Source organism: Anopheles aquasalis, chromosome 3 (genome assembly GCF_943734665.1).
Source record: "Anopheles aquasalis chromosome 3, idAnoAquaMG_Q_19, whole genome shotgun sequence".
NCBI classification, from domain to species: domain Eukaryota; kingdom Metazoa; phylum Arthropoda; class Insecta; order Diptera; family Culicidae; genus Anopheles; species Anopheles aquasalis.
The window spans coordinates 42,211,937-42,231,563 of NC_064878.1; the positions used below are offsets into that span (position 1 = coordinate 42,211,937).

A 19,627-nucleotide genomic window follows, 5' to 3' on the forward strand; every position below is an offset into this window, starting at 1 on the left:
AAGTAATCAAATATCTTTAAGTGGTCCTTCTCAGCTTCCAATAACCCACGTATCCGAAGTAAAAAAAACGCTCAATCTACCAAAGCGACACGTGCTGCACCTTCAGACGATCTGGAACCCTTCTGGAAAATTCGGAAAATCCAGTTTTTTTCTGTAGACCGGAGCACCGGCCATGGAAGAGCGAAAGCGTACATAAAACAGATAAATGGAGTCCCGCGGGAAGGGGTTGTTGGTCGCTTCTTCGATCTCAACACACTCAACAAGCGCACAATCACCTGATGGTGCTGCTGTTGGGAGCATGTTTATACTGTGCCACATGTAGCGCCCCCTTCTCTCTATCTTTCCTTCTCTTTTTCATTGGAATGCTCCACATAAACCATGGACCATGGCACCAATGCAGCCCGTTGTCGTTTTGTTGTCGATCGTATGCTCACTCGCGCCCCGACCTTTTGAATCGCAAACCGGATTGATGAATCGGTGCATCAGTTATGGTAGGCAAGGTGTCCTTTGCTGGATGCTCGCTGGATGGTTCCACATTCGCGGTCCATTGTGCCAGTGTTCTGGATTCCTTCTTACTCCTGAATGTGCATGATCACTTGGTCGATGTTACTTCGGATAGCATCGGACAACTGAACGCCTGCACGCAGCACACTTTCCGCAGTAGCTCTTGTGCGATGATCAGCGGACAACGGAGCCGTGCGGTTCGCTCGACGTTCGTGAACCGACTGCGGCTCGCAACCGGATGGCGACAGTTGTAGTGGTGTTGTTGTTGTTGTTTGGTGTAGTATATCCAACCAAGCAGGCGGTCCCCCATGTGCGCACGAGACGATCTCAATCGATTCGAGCGAGCGAGCGGCCAAGGAAGGGGCAAAGGAAGGAAGGGGTGGCCAAGCGGTTTATATACACACAAACTGCTATATCGGCTCGGAGTTCGGAGACCACCAAGTGCTGTCACAAGCTATATAAGCATGTTGCGAACCTGCGCCACCTTTCAAAAATGATCTACTGGCCGCGGACGCGCGCGAAACGATTGTGTGTTGTTCCGGACCGACGTGCGATATATTACCAAGTGCGCAGCTAGCTCGTGCTTCGAGCTTAAGTTTCTTCAACTTCAACTCTTCGGATCCATCTCGCGCACCGATCGCAGTTCTGGTCCCCGGACAACCGGGTCGGTTGATAACGTGGTGGTGGACCTTGAAAAAACGACGGTGACGAAAAGAAAGGGAAAGAAACTCGCGGCCCACGCTCGCTATCACGCAACAAGTTCTGCACACCTGTACAGCTGTTGGTGGTGCGCGCCACAATCACGCGTTGACGCACCAAACCTCCGGTGGCATTCATTGCTGGTGTTGAAGAGAAGCGCAGCGGTTGCGAAACTCATAGTGAAGATCGGCCCGCCGGGGTGAAAGTGAGGCTCAAACTGTGCCAGCACCGCCGATAACGGATCGATGCAGGACCCGATCAGTGTCGTCGTACATTTGCATCTTTGTTGAAGAATTGTTGCAAATTAAATCATCGAGACGGAGATCCGTGTGCCTACGTGTGTTAATGTCTGCTAGATAACTTAGTAGGCACAGCTAGCAGAAGCATTAGTAGGCGACTGAACAAAGTGAAAAGTCCCCAAAGTTAAGGACAACCAAGCCGGCAACATGAGTTCTGGACGCCCCGGTGGAGGAGGTCCCAGTGGTGGGGGCGGAGGTGGAGGTGCCGGTCCGATGGGGCGCATTGTCGACAAAATCAAACGAACGATGACCAACGAGGGAGGAGTAAGTAACACGTTAGCCTCTAAGCCAGTGCCAAGTTCAAACGATCGAACGTTGGATCCACATCCTTGGTGACCCCGCCAGAGGTTTCAGGTTCAGATCGAACGACATTACGATACGTTGCGTCATAGTTGGCGCGCGTTAGTGATCGGAAATCGCCGGCCTTATATGCTGATTTGCACCAGTATTTTCGAAGCCGCGCACACGAAACTGGCGACCAGGGCGGGCGACAACAAGACGTCGGTTTAATGGTTGGGCGATGTGATTGTGCTGTCGCATGCTGAGCTGTCACGAGGCAGGCTGTGAATTCGTGAGTGGTTCGCCGGGATGGCGACATGGCAAAAAAAAACCCCCCCTCGCACAAACACATGCGGACACACCCAAAGAGAGAACCGTACGCGTGCAGAGGATTTCTTTTTTATTTTTGCAAGCCAGGAAGGTCCGACACAAACTGTTTGAACGAATTTAGATTATCGTGGTCGCCACCGTTACGACCGTCGGCCAATGTCATGCTAGGAGCGAAAGGTCAAACACAATCGGGGCCTATTACAGTATACCGCCTTACGTACACCGTTACCCCCGGTGAAGACGTCAAACTTCGCTTCCGCATGATAGTATCGAAGTATCGAGCGCGCTGGCATGCTCTACAGGAACTCAAGCCGGTGTACTAGCGGGGGTAGCGATTGGTGTCCCATTATCGGGAATATCTTTTGTATAAACCCTTAACGCTTTTGCGCTTTGTATAAACGCGTTTGTGGAAACTTTTGGCATTGGTTTGCCGGATGAAAACTGTAAACAGTTCCACGTTTCAATACCACGCATACCTTCTTTGAAGGAACCTTCAGTGCGTGCCGGTCTGATGGGCCTGTTGAGTGTGGTTGTTCAAATAGCAAGGCAAACAAACCATCAATTATTTATTATCAGCTTCTCACGATCACCCACCCATACGAGAAACTGCATTTTTTGCACTTCTCCCGATCGATGAATGAGTTGACTCGAGCTAGAACCGACTAAACACGCAGATTATCGCAGTGGTGATCACGGAAGTGTCACGAATTCCTCGGAAAACGTGCCATTAAGTGACACACATAGGCATCTGTTCTGCCGGGTTGCAGGTTGATTCTGTGATGGAGAAAAACATATCAATTTTGTAGTAGAATGACTTCTAATCGATGCCATGTGTCAATGCATGCAAGAATGTTGTGACCGGAAAGGCACTATTCATGTATTGTTGTTTGTTGAACTCTGTTTCTAGATCGTTGCTTTGCGGTCGTGACAGAATCATTTCTACTCCTCTTTATTGTTTGTGTTGTGGCGGTGACGTTCCTTTTGCTAATATTGTGCTCATAGTTTGCCCTCACGATGGATGTCTCAATGTCACGGAATGGCTTATCTTGAACGAGATTAAACTCAAAGGCACCCTTCCCTTGAACCAGGTGATGCTCCTAATCGTACTAATCGATCGTAATTGATAAAGAAAACCTAAAGTGGCAATCTAGAGGCGCTTACAGCTAAGAATGATACGGCCTTAGTCGCTCATGCATTTGTGGTGCTAAAACTGCTCAAGTTCAACAACGAGCGCTCGCCGTTTGCTTGGCGTTGCTGGACATAGATAAAGTTGCCAATTCCCAGAAGCGGAATTATAAGAAAGCGATTTTACTTGCATACTTTGCAACTTTTGCAAAGAAGTTTATATTCGTTTCCTTGTATTACTTCATTGCGTTGAGCTATTTTTGTTTAATAGAATAACGAGCGACTCATAAATATCTACGCAATAATAATGAAGTAAACATATTTCAAAGAAGGATAGAATGGGCAAGATGGTAAAAAATGTGCGAAAAAAGACTTCATCAAAGAGAGAGAAAATCGCAAAAAAAAACGAAACAGCTGACGCAAATAGTATTCCCCCTATAAGCACCGTGCGACTTCTGCACACAAAAGCATACACAAAAATAAACAAACGACACGTCGACGTATCAGATGGTTCCACCGCTTTGCTGATGCTGTAGTATAAGTAAACACGGGGTACACCACCTTTACCACCCGATCGCCTCTCGTTCCCGGCGGTGTGCTCATTACGACTTGATCCTCAATTTACTGTCTCACCGGCGGGATCGAAATCGAATCTCGTCTTCGTGGTGCAAGAGTGAACCGCTTCTTCCCATCAATGACGAAACGATAGTCTCGAGTTCATCTGGAACATTCTCAGACGGTGCCTGTCGCCGGCAGTATAAAAGTGCAATCAGCGAAAGAAGGGAACGGAATTTTCCACGCTCAGCAGCGGAGCATATTTATAGGCACGGTGTTACGGTATGGCGTGTGGCAGACGGGCAGGCAAATGGAACGTATATTTAGCCAACGGAACGAAAACGTGAAATCAAAAATAAAAACAAAAATGGAAACGCATGTGACCCCGGGGTGGCGTCCGAAAATGCCGGTTTACGGCAGAGGACAGCCAGCAGGGAACAGTAGAGCCGGAATGGTGCTACAGAAGGAGCTAGAAACGGAAAATACGACAGTTCCGTTGGATTCTACTCGGCGGAATGCTTAGTGCATGATCAGCCGAAATGGTTATGTCAAGAAACGCCAGCGACCAGTTTGATGTTCTTTGTTGGCTTGCATTTGCTGGTTTGCGTGCACTTTGAAAAGCGAAGCGTTGAATGTGATTATTGTTGGTCATTATCATGATGGGCAACGCGGTGGATCACGATACGCACGTGCACGGATGGGTTCAGTAGACTCAGAAAAGAACCGCCAACATTTTGACCACGTTGTGCGATGTCATGCATGAATGAATGGCGGTGCCGTGCATTTAATGACAAAGAAATCTGTTTAATGAGTTTTACACGAGGCTCTAAAACAGTCTCGATTTAAGGTACGCTTTTTAAAAACCGTTATATCTCCAGATTCTAGCCGGAAGGATGCCGCGCATTTCGAGGCTTCCGGGACCCAACGGGTTGTACCATGTTGTACCATGTAGTATAAACAGGAGCCGCGCGATTAATCTACTGTCCGCTAGAGGGCTAAGCGATTTTCCAATTTTCATTCATTCGATTCATCGTGGTTTAAAACGCGCGGAAAAATCGATAGGGGTGAGGTAAAATAATCGTCACATTTTTACTTGAATGCTCACCCTTTCAAGCATATTTTCTGCAAATTTCACATAAATTGAAGCAGAAATGGCAAACATACAGATTTTATAAAATTTTGTGGGGGCTCTAAGGACAACCCAACCCAAGGCGATCAGGGGCAACGTTCGATTGTTCAGTTCTTTTCTAATCGGAGCGATCTGTAACATCTACTAATTCGTTTTTTCAATAAATCACAGGATGAAATCCGGGATCCACTGCAGCACGGCTATCAGCGCGTTAACACGGCCGAAGGATCCCTTTCCACCTCGACGACAGCGACCAGCCTCGATACGATCGTGCTCGATACGAATGCGGACGATTTGAACAGCACACCGCAGCGCGCACAACCGATGCGTACCTTCACTCCCATCATGGAGACGGACGACACGAATCCTTTCCTGGAGCCGACGCAGAAAACCAAATCAAAGTCCTCGCTCAAGGCAAGCTCGCGTGTCTCGTTCGACCAGGAAGACGACCAGTTCGATGAGGACGAGAACAACTTCCGCAAGCAACGGGAACATTTCCAAAAGCACAAAAGCCACAGCACCTCGGAGCACAAGACACAGCTGATCAAGGTATGTAGCGGAGGAAAAGTCAAATTCAAAAAAAAGTCAAAGGCCAAATTAATAGGTGATTCTCTTCTGTTTGCAGGAATTACGCCACTTGTTAGCTACCGATAATAGGGGACACTTCCAGGGCAAGAAGCATGTGTCGCTGGACGTGAAAAGTGCAAAGGTGCTAGAGCAACTGCTGAAAGCGTCCTCATCGTCGGACGATTTCGAGGGTCAGCGGAAACAGTTCCAGGAGCGTAAACACAAGAGTCTCGATGCACGGCACATCTCGTTCAAGTTTGACAAGGAACCGTCCCCATCCAGCAGCGATGAGGACTTTGAGCCTTCGACCAGCCTGCTCAAGATCGATGCCGACATTACGAAGCCTGTTATCATCGATTTGAAGGTAGGATAACACGGATTCATACGCATCGCTCACTGTCCTTCTAAACTCGGTTCTGTTTTCAATTCACAACAGGATCTTGAATCGAGCGATGAGGAAGATTACATCAGCTCGCGCAAACACTTCCAACAGTCCAAGTCCATGAGCACCGACTCAAGGAAAAGCATTCGGTTCATGGAGATGGAAATGGGCACCAAGGAGGAAAACCTGCGAACGGCGGTTCCATTCGTGCGCCAGATCACCGAGGAAGGCAAACCAAAGCTCGAAGTTTATCGGCCAACGACGAACCCCATATACATATGGACCCAGGTGAGAGAATCATACTGCTTCGAGGAATGTGGAACAGATCGGCATTCTGGTGGAAGCACTGCTAACAATCGAAAGCATCGTAGCATCATAATAGGCATTCCAAGCTCTAGCGAGATTTCTAACGAACTGTAGATCCAGCTTTAATCAAATTGCCTGACACTCTCTGGTCGAACACTCCACTTTCGGAGGTCAGGGTCGGTACGGTCGGGTTTGGGTTCAATCGCAGTGCTCGGGCGCACCATTTGCGTCACTGATAATGACCGGACGTACGCCCTATACGCACACCATCAGTGGAGTGGCGGAGCACCCGAGACGATTGCAAACTTTCTCAAGACCCGATCGATCGGTTCAAAGCCGATCTCGTGTGGTAGCAACTCATCTCAGAAACCAGCTGATGGCTACGTGATCTTATCACTGCGGTCCTAACGAACACACAGCTCTTCCGATGATCTGCTCAAACCAATCCGTCGGTCAGACATGACGACTACAATATTGCCTCGGGACTGTTGATTCCGCTTGGGCGCTTGGGAAGTAAACAAGCATCGAGATCGAGAGCCAAACGGGGCCAGGCATACCATATAATGCATCTTTTCTTCATGCTGCCAGTCGATTCAAAGTTCTAGATCGTTGCCGGTTCATACCAGTTGTACGTGAGTCGCACATCTCAGTCGCAGCAACCAAAATTCCCTCGCAGTGAAGGTAAATCATACAATGAGTTGAGCATCCAAGTGTGCTGCATCGATGCATACGATCGGATGCCTGTCACACGTAAATAGAAGTGCATCCATTTCAGCTACCATCCATAAATCGGACGCTAGTGAAATGTAAATGGCCCGACAAATCATTAATCAAACTACCTACGATGTCAGGTAGCAGATGCTCCGGATGAATTACACTCCGGAATGGTTCCCGTAGCGACATCCACGATTTGTTTCACGGTCCATAGTAGGCGGACTACTGTTTCCGTGGAACCCTTGGGCTTATTTCTGTACCCGCCCTTTATCATATTGGCCTGCTAGCCCCAATAGATCGGCGTTCGAGGATGGTCTTATCACCACCGGACAATGTACATGGATACAAAACCTTCCACCTGGGAGCGCCACCAGGAGCAGGAGCACTAGCGTAGTCAGGAGCCGCGAATGCACTTTGTCTGTAATTGTTACTTATTTATTGTTATGGGTTTTGCACATCGTACCCATCCACGGGTGGACTCTATCGGTCGCGACGTGAGCAGTGGACACACGAACACACGGGATTACTATCACCATTCTCTGGCTGGAGCTGGTATAAAAAGCTCCAACCGATCGGTGCCAGGGTTTAGTCGATGGTGCAGTCGTTCGATAGTTACAGCAAACGATCCCCGTTCCGTGTCTCCGCCGTTCCGCGTCCCTCGTGTCAGTTGAGGAGCGTTGGAATCCTTCCAGTGGGGACAACGAATCGGTCCACTTTGTAAAAGGACTTGGTAGGAAGTGCCACCGTTGTGCTGGAGAGTGTGTGCGAGAGTGCAAAGTGACACGAATCACCGAGTCCGTGGCGAGAGAGCGAGAGAGAGATCGAGAGAGTCCCAGGGGAAGCAGCGGACACTATCAGTGTTTTGATCTAGTTCAAGCTAATCAGTGCTACGGGGCGCCCAAAGGCTAGCTGATCGGTTTTAGAAGCACATTTTGCACCGATGCTTTTGCCATAAAGCGAATCAAAGTCGGCTTTGATACGATCTCGATTTCCACAACGTACGGGACGGCTAACAGAATATTTGTCAATAAAGTTAGCAGCGGCGCCGCTAAATAGGGCATCATCTGCTCGACGAGTGTTCAAAATTGCCTCCACGCGTAGGGCCTTCCGGTGTAACGGCGATGCTGAACGGAATCGGCGATGCATCGGGAGTCCACGTGCAGGGTAGGGTGGTAGCACTGATTAGGTTCATGCGATGTGCAATGATTACGTGGGAGTAGAGGTAGAGGTCATCCTCATGAAGCACATCCGCCAAGGGGTTTGTCATTGAGGTCGGATTTCCAGTTCTTATTCCGACGCACCAACGCAGCACTATTCCTGGTCCAATCACTCAGAGGAAGCCGGGATTTTGGGTCAACAGCTCTGACGACCTAAATTTGATAAGCAAGGCGTTTTTCGAGCGAGATCTCTATGTGGCCGTGGATGGCGATTGGCATGTGCATTACACTTGTTTTAAAGAATACTGGACTCAAAGAGACCATACGTCTTCTAGTTTGTTTTACTAATTGAAATACAATAAAGGAAACGGAACGGAATAGCCCTAAGCAACCATTGCAATCATAGTAGCAGTCACTGTACAAAAGATGCACGAAGCTGTCATCGATTGCAAGACACAGAAGATGGGGCAACAAGTGTGTCTTTAGCATTTATCCTGTTAACTTGCTGCTCCAGGGATCGGTGCCACAACCCAACCATCAGCACCCACCAACTGGCGTCATTTACCGCGCCATCCTTCCGCCATCGCTCCCCGCTAGTCGAACAGTTTTGCTTTCAATGTCAATGACGTTGCTGCGATGGGTAAAAGCTGGCTACTGTTTTGCTCCCCCCGCCAAGCAGAAGAAGCTCCAACAGCAGACATATGGACAGCTGATGAAGCCGAGTCTATGACGAGTTTGCGATTGTCGTGAGAGTGAAGACCAGTATACGGCACGGCCGTTTGATCGGTGTGTTGGTATGTATCTGATCCTTGCTCTGCCATAAGCGCCTGCCAGAACTGTGGCAGGACACTTTGGTTATTCGCTACCAAGTGGCACCAGTGGCAGTTGTCCATCCATCCAGGAGCGATACGAACGCATCCGTCCAGCTGATGGGGTCGTGGAAAATTTAAAAAGTCTCCGGGAGAAGTTAACAAAAAAATCAAATTCGTTCATTTCGCTTAGTGAGGTAGTGTGGTTGAGTGGCCTTGTGGTCGTGGAGTGTTATCCGCTTTGTTATCGCCCAATGCTCGATAAGCAAGTGTTCCGTGGTAAACGGCTGTGTGAAAATTTTGTGGCAACAGAACCGGCGACCACCATGCTGCCAACCGAACGGATCACGGTGGCAACGGTGACCGTGGCACTCGTGGCACCGATGGAAACCCTCGGTGACGCCGATGGGCTACCTCCGATGGCCACCGTCGGAATGGTGTGTGTTTGTCTACCGGTTGGTTTCCAGGAAAATCACATAAAAGCTTTGCTTTGATCAGTTTACTGTGTTCATGATGCTGTTTTACGTTTTTAAAAAAAGATTTCCTTTTTACAGAAATCGAGGGTTACTGTTCCCTGAAACAGCTACGGATCTTATGTCCTCAAGAAAAGCGCTCGATTAGAAACATATGAATCCTATCTAGTAGCTCGATATGATCGAATCAATCAAATCAATACCACAGGACGTTGCGATGGTATCAGCCGAAAGCATAACAGTTGGCCAAAATCTACCAAAAAGAAGGAAGCGTCAGCCTGTCGGCGGCAGTCCAGCAAGCATAGCAACACCCGCAACGGGTATTGATCCCTGGAGCAGCCGGTTGAGGGACCGGGGGTCAGCAGCAGCGGTATCAAATCGAATGAGATCAAATATGGGTGGCTGCTGCCTGCAATCATGGAACTCGTCTGCCTCGCCGCCACTGGAATGGGGCAATGACGTTGATAATACAGAAATACGCTTTTCTTCCATGAGAAGAGAGAGTGAGAGATAGAGAGCTGCGTAGCAAGAGGAATACATTCACGGACCGTGCGTGGTTTGCGTGCGGACGCGGATCGGGCTTCCCTGCATCTTCGTGGCCAACCTCTATCTTTATCCTTTCCGCTATGGAACCTGCGCCTAGTGTGCAAACCCTCGCATCATTGCTCCAGACTTCTCTGCTTCTCAGGCGTCTGGTTGCCCTTTTGCTCTGTAGTCACTGATGGACACTGATGCCACCATTTACTGATTTGCCGTACTCGTCTAGCTTAAGGAGCGCGGCCCTAATCTCTCGCTCCTCTCTCACTTGTTGAGCCAAGCCTCGCATCATCATAACACAATCACTGCCTTCTCCAGACAGTACCGAGTACGACTTTGGTCGTGTGCTTGGCTGGTTGCGATTGGTATTCCCTGTCCCGGGACGGGCGCAAGATTGCGCGGACATCTCGCTCTCTAGTCACTCTTCGCACGGCAGATCGGTACGATTCGGCACCGTCGCACTGGCGGAAGTAGATTCTGATTCCCCTTTTCGCTCCTCTGGTGCTTCCAATAACCATACGGATTACAGGTGACCAATCGGTTCCAGTGAACAGTGTGTGCAGGATCGTGTGATCCTCGAGGCGGTAGTGTGTCGTCTACGGATTCGTGTTCACGTGAGGAAGGAAAAGACCGCCCTTCAAGATGGTGAAGATACTGATGCGTGCGGACACGCACGTGTCCTTTTCAGTGCCCGCCGAAGAACCAGTCGCCAAGTGCACCGTATCCCAGGTTCAGAGCTTACACTCTTAACTCACTATCGTTAAACTAACGCTCAAGACCATCTCTATTATTCATCCTAATCTAACGCTCGCGCATCGATGATCGGTGCTTATCACAAGAAGCCGTGCGCCAAAATAGTTAATCATCGAGATATGCTTTGTGCAAATATATTAAACGGATCATTATTCTGCTTTTTCTCTCCTTCCACAATGGAATACCTAGGTGCTTGCCGCGCTATCCGTGTCCCTCGGATCGATGGTCGTCGGATTTTCGTCTGCCTACACCTCTCCCGCCCTGGTTTCCATGCAGAATCGCAACATTACAGCGTTCGAGGTGACAAGTCAATCGGTAAGTTTTGTGTCCTTCTGGGCGCTTCTCAAGATCATCGGTCCGCACGGCATTATCGTACCACTATCACTGTGGCGCATCGCCAATGCAAAGAGAGCACAGTACGAGTCTCATCTCGGTTTGCCCCCACATCAGTTTGTGGCTGCTTGGCCTTTGGTAAACAATCAATACGGCTCGATAGTGCATCCGCCACGTGGCTGCTGCCGAGCCGCTGTTTTGGTTTTCCCTGGAATACTAATAATGCCCAGAAGGCGATGGCGCCCCGTTGCGCATCTCAATGACGCTGATCGGCCATAATGCGAGCACCCATTAAAGCTTCTCGCGAGCAACGCTAATCGTTTGATGGCGTATGAGAGCTCATCGTTTGCTTATTATTGCCTGCACGCGAATCATTTGCGATTAGCAGTGGTTGACATTTCGCTTTAGAAGCTTTCCTAATCCGTATCGCTGGTGCTGGAAAACCAATCAGCAGGAGGGCAACCGCATGTTTTGATTTGTAATCGATTACCCTTGGGCAGTAGGTTCGATCGCCGCGGGTGCTCGTCCTTCCATTCCAATAATAGAGAACAGCCAAAAAGGAAGGATATATTTATATCTTCATCGTTCACACTGCGGAGAGCATATCCTGATAAGGAAATCAAAACCCCTTTTCGTGCCGTGCGTCATTCCGCCGTCCGCGGTGGTATTTGTTATTTGGAAATGCGAATTCACGTCACAGCATCCTGCGGTCGCGCATGTGTCCGCCGCCGTTCAAGGTTAAAGGGCTCCCCAGTTTAATTTGCGAATTTCGGCAACACTTCGTTACACGTTCGATCTTCATGGCTCTCTTCCTTCGCTTCACAGGGTTCTTGGGTTGGTGGTATTATGCCACTGGCCGGCTTGGCTGGCGGTATTCTCGGTGGACCCATGATTGAGTACCTTGGCCGCAAAAACACTATCCTGGCGACGGCGACACCCTTCATCATTTCGTGGCTACTGATCGGATGTGCTACGCACGTTTCCATGGTGCTCGTAGGTAAGTAAGACTCCTCCCCCCCGGAGATCCAAACTAATTCGCTTCTTATCCAAGTGCACTGATGATGGATGTGTCGCTTCTTTTCCTTCAATAGGTCGCGCAATGTCAGGACTGTGCGTTGGTATTGCATCGCTCTCGCTACCGGTGTATCTCGGTGAAACGGTACAACCGGAAGTGCGCGGTACGTTGGGCCTGCTACCGACGGCGTTCGGTAACATTGGCATTCTGCTTTGCTTTGTGGCCGGTAACTATCTAGACTGGTCGGGGTTGGCATTCCTTGGGGCCGCCCTTCCCGTGCCATTCCTACTGCTCATGTTCCTGATCCCGGAGACGCCCCGTTGGTATGTGTCGCGCAATCGCGAAGACCGTGCCCGGAAAGCGCTGCAGTGGTTGCGCGGTCGTAAAGCCGATGTTGAGCCGGAGCTGAAGGGTATCGCAAAGTCTCACCAGGAAGCGGAGCGACACGCATCGAAGAGTGCCATGCTTGATCTGCTGAAGAAATCCAACCTGAAGCCGCTGATGATCTCGCTCGGACTGATGTTCTTCCAGCAGCTGTCCGGTATCAATGCCGTCATCTTCTATACCGTGACGATCTTCAAGAGTGCCGGTTCGACGATCGATGAAAACATTTGCACGATCATCGTCGGTTGCGTTAACTTTATTGCGACTTTCATCGCGACGGTGCTGATCGATCGGTTGGGTCGCAAGATACTGCTGTACATCTCAGACGTGGCCATGATCATTACGCTGATGACGCTCGGTACGTTCTTCTACATGAAAAACAACGGTGACGATGTGTCGAACATTGGCTGGCTACCGTTGGCGGCGTTTGTCGTGTTTGTGCTCGGTTTCTCGCTCGGATTCGGTCCGATTCCATGGTTAATGATGGGAGAGATTCTGCCGGGCAAGATTCGTGGTTCCGCTGCATCCGTTGCGACCGCCTTCAACTGGAGCTGCACGTTTGTCGTGACGAAAACGTTCGCTGACATTACCGGTAAGTATTGCGATCCACCACCGATATGTGCAAGTGAGAAAGGAAGGCACTAACAGCACATTTCCACTCCTTTCTAGATGCCATTGGTAATCACGGTGCGTTCTGGATGTTCGGTTCGGTGTGTATCATCGGTTTGCTGTTCGTCATCCTGTACGTACCGGAGACGCAGGGCAAATCACTCGAAGATATCGAGCGGAAAATGATGGGTCGCGTGCGGCGAATGAGCTCGGTGGCCAACATTAAGCCGCTGTCGTTCAACATGTAAAAGGGAACAAGCAACATTCGAAGCCAAATTCGACCACCTGGCGCCATCCGGGCCATTATTGCGAAGCAGTTCAAATGGGATGTGATATTCAAAGAAAGTGTCCAGACCAGCGGTGGTGCTCAGATTGTTTTCTTCAATGCGGCTACGGCCCTTTTAACCCCTCTCGTTCCCCTGCTCTCTGTCTACTCGACAAGAAAAGATCGATCAGAAGCAACTGATCGGTTGACGGAATTGGCATAACGATCGCGCTTGTTCATATTGTTCCTGCTATCACAAGCTATCCCCCCGGCACCCACTCACCGCACGAACGCGGTGCAGTAGTTATCGTTTAATGGTATCACTCAGTGATTAGTATAGTGAAGATTTAATACATGATAGACATTCTGCAGGATGATGCTGGATATTATTTAAAAACAGAAAAACAGTGCAGCGAAGAGAAGAGAGCAGCTTCCAAAGGATAGAGCAAAAAGAAAAAAAAACATATTTTCTTCGGGCGTCAGTGTTGCCACGGTATCCGGCATCGGCATCTTATCATAGATAATGAGCAAGTGACGGCAAAGTTTTAACCTAGATTAGGAAGGCGGTACATTAAGGATGCGTCTGTGTTTTTGGTGGTTTCTCAGAGGAAAAAGCGAGCTGCTAGTGGCACTGAGAACACAACAGGGTTCAGTAGAAGGACAACACAGGGCGACATTTTTTTTTAAATATCCTTATGAAAGTGTTTTAGTGGCCTACATTAGATTCTCTGCCTGTCTGCATGTCTAGAGGGGCACTCCTATAGTGGTTGTAAATAGTATACGAACGGAGTCAGGATATATTCAAAACACTGAAAAGTGAAATTGCACAATGCACAAACCATCCCGACTTCTGCTTGCTTGTGACTGAGAACTGTATCGCTCTCTGGTGGTGTCACAAACAATGTTTGTAAAATTCAGACATGTTCTGGTGCAGTCGGAAATTATGAGATTGTTTTCAAGTGGAATAAAATATAGAAAAAAGATGGAAAACCATGTAAATTGTAAGAAGGATATCGCAAAACCACTTACCCATCACCTGCACACGGCAAATTGCGCACGTATCACACTCCACATCCCAGCTCCACATCGCGACCGCGTTCCACTTTTTCAGCGTAAACATTTTGTCCGGCTTCACATCGTCGAACTTGTCGCACGAATTTTCGTTCTCGTCCGCCATTCCTGCAATTAGAATTAGACGCAATTATTATCCTTTTTTTCAATATAAGCATTAACAATGTTTTAAGCATTAACAAATAGATAATTTATGGATGGTAATAAAGATTTATAGATTTTCTTATGGAAGGTTACTTGAAAAAATCCAGCCCTCTTGCGAGCGACTTTCCGGCAATTATGTGGAAAATACGACACGCTATGTACTTTTGGATTGTTTGGAAGGATACAACTGATTCTGGAGCGGACAAAGTACCGCACGATGTCCGATTTCGATGCCCCGGGATACCGTTCTTTGAACGCGTATAAGTCTGAACGGAGTAGCTTCAATGTTTTCGCTATCACGGACGGAATGTGACTGATAAATGTTTATAGCCGGCGATACATGAAGCGTAAACTCTCGTATAAACTCAGAATGTAATGCCAAAAAGTTTACATTTGCCGTTCACACGGTGTAAAAAAGATTATAGGTCCACGGAGCATAAATCCTAGCGTAATCGCTTTTTGCAAGCGATTTGCGTCGCTATATTTTCTGTTTGTGGTTTGCATTAATAGTGAGTGATCATTACTTGCGTTTTTAATCTTTTTCTTCGGAAAAAAGATCCTATTTTTCTCACAAAAGTCGATAAAAGTTCAGTGTAATTCGGATTACACGTCTCAACCCGGTCATGTAAACAAGTTCAAGTGTAAATTAATTTTATATTTACGCTTGAGTTTATGCTTCATGTATCCCCGGCTTATAATTTTTTTTTGCCAGTAAGCTAATAGCCGGCGATACATGAAGCGTAAACTCAAGCGTAAATATAAAATTAATTTACACTTGAACATGTTTACATGACCGGGTTGAGACGCGTAATCCGAATTACACTGAACTTTAATCGACTTTTGAGAGAAAAATAGAATCTTTTTTCCAAAGAAAAAGATTAAAAACGCTAGTAATGAACACTCACTATTAATGCAAACCACGAACAGGAAATGTAGTGGGGCAAATCGCTTGCAAACAGCGTTTACGCTAGGATTTATGCTCCGTGGACCTATAATCTCTTTTACATCGTGTAAACGGCAAATGTAAACTGTTTGGCATTACATTCTGAGTTTATACGAGAGTTTACGCTTCATGTATCGCCGGCTAATAGAATTGCCTTTCACAGGAAATTAACCGAATTCGATTATGTGTTGGTTTTTTTTTTCGTATCACCATCCGAAAGTTGTCCATTCTTGTTAATGCAAAAGTAACGAGACTACGACCTCGATTCTCCAGCTTGTCGTTCTAACTACTTTGATGAAGGATACTTACTGATGTTCCGCGGATGACTGGAAGGACTATTCGATCGGCAATGCAACAGATTGTTTGCAACACAAGGATTTAAAGCCTTTTTTCGTGGTTTTAGATTATGGTTCCGGCTTCGTCTTTTTGTGGCTCCTTTCGTGCCTTGGGTCTTCAAATCTCTTGCACTTCCTGGCTTACTTTTCCAACGGGAACGACGGCAGGAGTTGCAAACGATTTCAATTTGTTCTTATCACCTGTATCTTGATCGAAATTGTCTAGAAAAGTTAGATAAAAACACACTTTTTACACAAGGATACGAGCAGGAAACAATTTTTAGTTCACGGTTGTTTACGTTTTGAGGCCCGGGAAACACGTGCGGTGAACATGGAGAGAGAAGGTCGGGTAACTATCGCAAAGAGCATCTATAAAAGGACGCATGCACAGCGCTGCAGGAGAATTGTACAACATGGAAATGTAGAAAATTGGTCACAAAGAAGCCGTTGCGATTGTGCGTGCAAATGAAAAAAGGATGGGAAATATAAATCCACAAAAGTTTGCTTTTATTATACTTAGTTTATTTTTTGTAGCATTCCCTTCTCTTCGCATTCGCATTATTGAGAAGTACCGCTCTTCTTGCAGCACAACTGTTGCACCAAATTGTACCCCGCCTTGCAGGACTCGTCTCCACCAAAGATCGCATTTGAATCTATAATCCGCAGTTGTCTTCGCAATTTCGCACAATCCCACTCGTTACCGGCCAGTGTAATGTTCTGTAAATTATTGTTTCGCGTTAACTGCAGCTTTACGATGGCGTTGTTGTGCAGATGGAGCACGTACAGCCTATCGAATAGTAGATTGCTGCGGTCCACCGACGTGAGTCGATTATACGATAAATCCAGGACTCTTAGAGGGCTCAGAAACAGTGTAGCTGGCTCGAAGGTGATCAAGCGGTTGTTGTTCAGCAACAGCCGATACAGGCGCAATTGGGCTGTGAATTGATCTTGCTTGATCTGTTCAATTTCGTTGTACCCAAGGTCGAGCTCATTCAATGCCGCGAACATTGATGCCCAGGAGATATCGGTTAGCTTGTTATGGGAAAGATTCATTTTTCTCAGTAATCTGTTTTGTCCATTTGATAAGACCGCATTGATGCGATTGTGTGAGGCCTCGAGCGAGTTCAATCTTGGTGGAACCTTCAGTTCCGCTAGTCTGTTGTAGCTTACATCGATCTCAAACGCCTCTAGCAGTTGGCTCAGGTCAAAATGTTCGATACGATTCTTGGACACATGAACTACCCTCAGTACTCGATTGTTCCTGAAGGTATTGTCTTCTATGCGGCTAAGATTGTTTTTTGACATGGAAACAATCATAAGGCGGGTGTTGGAAGCAAACACGTCCACAGGAAGGTGAGAAAGGGCGTTATCTTCGATCGTTAGCAAATCTAACCATCGCAAACCTTCGAAGGCGTCCGACTCGAGGTGAGTTATGTTGTTGTAGTCCAACTGTAGTTCTCGCAATTCCTTACCACGCTCAAAGGCACCACGTTCGAAGGCTCGTATTTGCAGAGCAGTCAGGTTCAGGCGTGTTAATTTCGGATAGACCGAAAACAACACCTTGGGTATTCTGTAGATCGTTGAGTTCTCGATTTGTAAAGTCACCACCTCCCCCGGTCCTTCGTGATCAGCGAAGAACTCTGTTGTTACGTGCTGTGATTCACCGATGTGGAAGTTCTTCAATATGCACTTGTAGCCTCCTTCAAAGCCGACATTATAGCAGAATGAGGATTTAGGAGCAGCTGGTGTGCAGTTCTCGATGCCATTACACTGCACTGGGGTTTCTGCATTTTGGGCCAATCCCAAGTAAAACTGACCGGATACCAGCAAACTGCACGGTAAATAGAAGAAGTAAATTGAATTTAAGGCTCTACTATTGTCTCACTGTACTGGCAGTTGGAGGATACAGCTTGTACCTTAGTATAATACCTCTCAGTAGGGACATGGTTCTAACAACAGAACCACTTTGCTCGAGGCAAAACAGAAAACTGATTGCCAAGCAGGAACAGACGATCTTCTATTCGTCGTAAGTTCAGTTTCGGAAACTGATAAGCCTTGCTCGATGATCTCTCATTGCCAGACGTGTTTGAATCTACCTTGGATGAGACACAAATTTCGTCTACTGATAACCAATGCGGCTTGTCTGCTTACCAAAAGTATGCTTTATCAGCTCCATTGCAAATCAGAGTGACGCACTCTCGTAGACAGGAATGAATGAGCATCGAAATCAAATGTTGTGCTCATACGTAATGCTGACAAATGGCGTTTTATGCTCCCATTCATAAGAGTTATTCGGTAGAACCATAATCTACACGCCGTCTAATAGGAATGCGGTATCACAATCTCTCAGCTGGAATACTTCCAACAAGTTGACTTTTTTCGGGTGATGTGTTTACTGTTTATTTGATAACATGTTTTATTGATAAAGTTTATAAAAAATGGTTACATTTTTTTTAAACATATATAATGACGGGTTTAAGGTTGCAAAAACACTGCTCAAATTTATGCAAATCACTCTGAATCATTTTTACAATGAAAATGACATGAATGAAAATTGTGAATGTGTGAACATGAGAAAGGTTGAAAATGTGAGGTGCTATGCGCCTCCATCGGATCACATGGCATTAATGAATGTTTTTGATAAAACATATTCAATAACAATGGTTAGGCAGCAGCGATTGATAGCATTAAAAAGCTATCACTTTCAATCATTTTCGGAACGTTTACTCAGTTTTATTGCAAGAAAAGGGAAATGAATCAAATTTTCTAATATGATGAGGGCACAGTTGACCCTCTGTCCTCCTCTAGTGACGCCAAAGTACGTCAAGCTTTGTTGGAATCTCTTTTATCAATTTTTCAATCAGCACCCTTCTTCAGTTGCAACCGAGACCTAGCGGCTAGCCTTTTGCTTGGACGTTTTGACCCGCTTATTACCACCAAGCAGTGAATGATAATGTTTCCCCTTTTTCCGCTGTGGCCCATCATACTCTTCCGATGATCCTCGAAAGCCACTGGAAGACGCACCTCCATACCCACCAATCCTATCATATGACGGTGAAAAAGGCAAAGCTGAAGGATCAACGTAAACGGGCTTTCCTATTGGAACACCTGTTCTTTGGATTTCTTTTGGCACCAGACGATAACCATTCTCATCCGCCTTATAACTGTAGCTTTGGGTCCCTCCTTTGTCGTCACTGTACTCGTAACTTCCGGAGATTCGAAGAGATCCGCTTTTAGGATCAATCACACCGACCTCTGTTCGAAACTGGCCGTCCTTTGTACGGTATTCAAATCTATAGCCTCCATCGTTTTGCTCGCTTTCGTAATATAGAAGATTATCATCCACTTTTGTGGATGGTGCGAGATGGACGATGTTAGCCACTGATAGCAGTACTGTAGCCCACCAACAACATTCTAACGATTGCTGATGAAACAATATTGAAATTATTAAGTGGATTCGTTAGATGTTCAGCTAGTATCTTACCATAACTGATCTGTCGTGAAGAGGCTGGCCACCAAACTGTGTGAAGTAGAGAGCTACAACTGAATCAAAGGCCTTGGAATGTTGTGGCTTTTATTTGGAGAAAAATGCGTAGGATGTCGCATTCGTGGATATCCATAATCATCGCAACAATGTACCTCTACCGATAGATGCAAGCAGTTTCACAGCATTACCATTCAGTGATAAATGTTTGACCTGGGCAAACTTTTCTAGCAGAGGTAGACCGCACGAATTCCTCTGGTTTGCATGTACAAATCATGTATAAAAAAGGCGTGGGCTGTTTCATTTAGTATTCAAACAAATGACTAATCATGATGAACAAACCATTACGCTCCACCCTAACCAGTTTCTCATGTCGCTCTTGCAGTTAAGTCCCGCTTTGGGGTTGGTAAACTGTTTGCAATTTTG

The 19,627-nt window shown here is 47.0% G+C and overlaps 4 protein-coding genes across 7 annotated transcripts in view; 1 reads left to right on the forward strand and 3 right to left on the reverse strand.

Moving 5' to 3' along the window:
• LOC126578452 (RING-box protein 2) overlaps window positions 1-16,002 on the reverse strand; it is a 30,083-nt gene extending 14,081 nt beyond the window's left edge. The window contains exons 1-2 of one of the 2 annotated variants that reach the window (XM_050241032.1): window positions 15,692-16,002; window positions 14,254-14,403 (exon numbers count right to left, since the gene is read on the reverse strand). In XM_050241032.1, the coding sequence (XP_050096989.1) occupies window positions 14,254-14,401 (148 nt within the window). In that variant the 5' untranslated portion in view covers window positions 14,402-14,403; window positions 15,692-16,002. Of the gene's footprint in view, window positions 1-14,253; window positions 14,404-14,532; window positions 14,728-15,691 lie in introns of those variants that run through there. The other variant, XM_050241033.1, reaches the window with a different exon arrangement.
• LOC126578450 (facilitated trehalose transporter Tret1) lies at window positions 1,007-14,223 on the forward strand. Of its 3 annotated transcripts, XM_050241029.1 has the most exons (8): window positions 1,007-1,766; window positions 5,092-5,469; window positions 5,546-5,851; window positions 5,924-6,157; window positions 10,808-10,933; window positions 11,777-11,948; window positions 12,043-12,942; window positions 13,020-14,223. In XM_050241029.1, the coding sequence occupies exons 1-8, from the start codon at window positions 1,650-1,652 to the stop codon at window positions 13,205-13,207; spliced, it is 2,421 nt and encodes an 806-aa protein (XP_050096986.1). In that variant the 5' UTR covers window positions 1,007-1,649; the 3' UTR covers window positions 13,208-14,223. The 3 variants fall into 3 exon arrangements, with proteins under 3 accessions (XP_050096986.1, XP_050096988.1, XP_050096987.1); XM_050241031.1 differs by lacking the exons at window positions 1,007-1,766; window positions 5,092-5,469; window positions 5,546-5,851; window positions 5,924-6,157 and adding exons at window positions 7,480-7,619; window positions 10,395-10,594; XM_050241030.1 differs by lacking the exons at window positions 1,007-1,766; window positions 5,092-5,469; window positions 5,546-5,851; window positions 5,924-6,157 and adding exons at window positions 7,630-10,305; window positions 10,395-10,594.
• A 273-nt stretch (window positions 16,003-16,275) lies between the features above and the next one.
• LOC126576672 (leucine-rich repeat-containing G-protein coupled receptor 4-like) lies at window positions 16,276-17,662 on the reverse strand. The gene is made up of 2 exons (XM_050237977.1): window positions 17,634-17,662; window positions 16,276-17,548 (listed from the first exon to the last, which is right to left on the reverse strand). The coding sequence occupies exons 1-2, from the start codon at window positions 17,660-17,662 to the stop codon at window positions 16,276-16,278; spliced, it is 1,302 nt and encodes a 433-aa protein (XP_050093934.1).
• A 945-nt stretch (window positions 17,663-18,607) lies between these two features.
• Window positions 18,608-19,627, reverse strand: part of LOC126576673 (uncharacterized) — a 4,206-nt gene continuing 3,186 nt past the window's right edge. Inside the window, exon 2 of the mRNA XM_050237978.1 lies at window positions 18,608-19,141. Coding sequence (XP_050093935.1) covers window positions 18,608-19,141 — 534 coding nt within the window. The remainder of the gene's footprint in view (window positions 19,142-19,627) is intronic.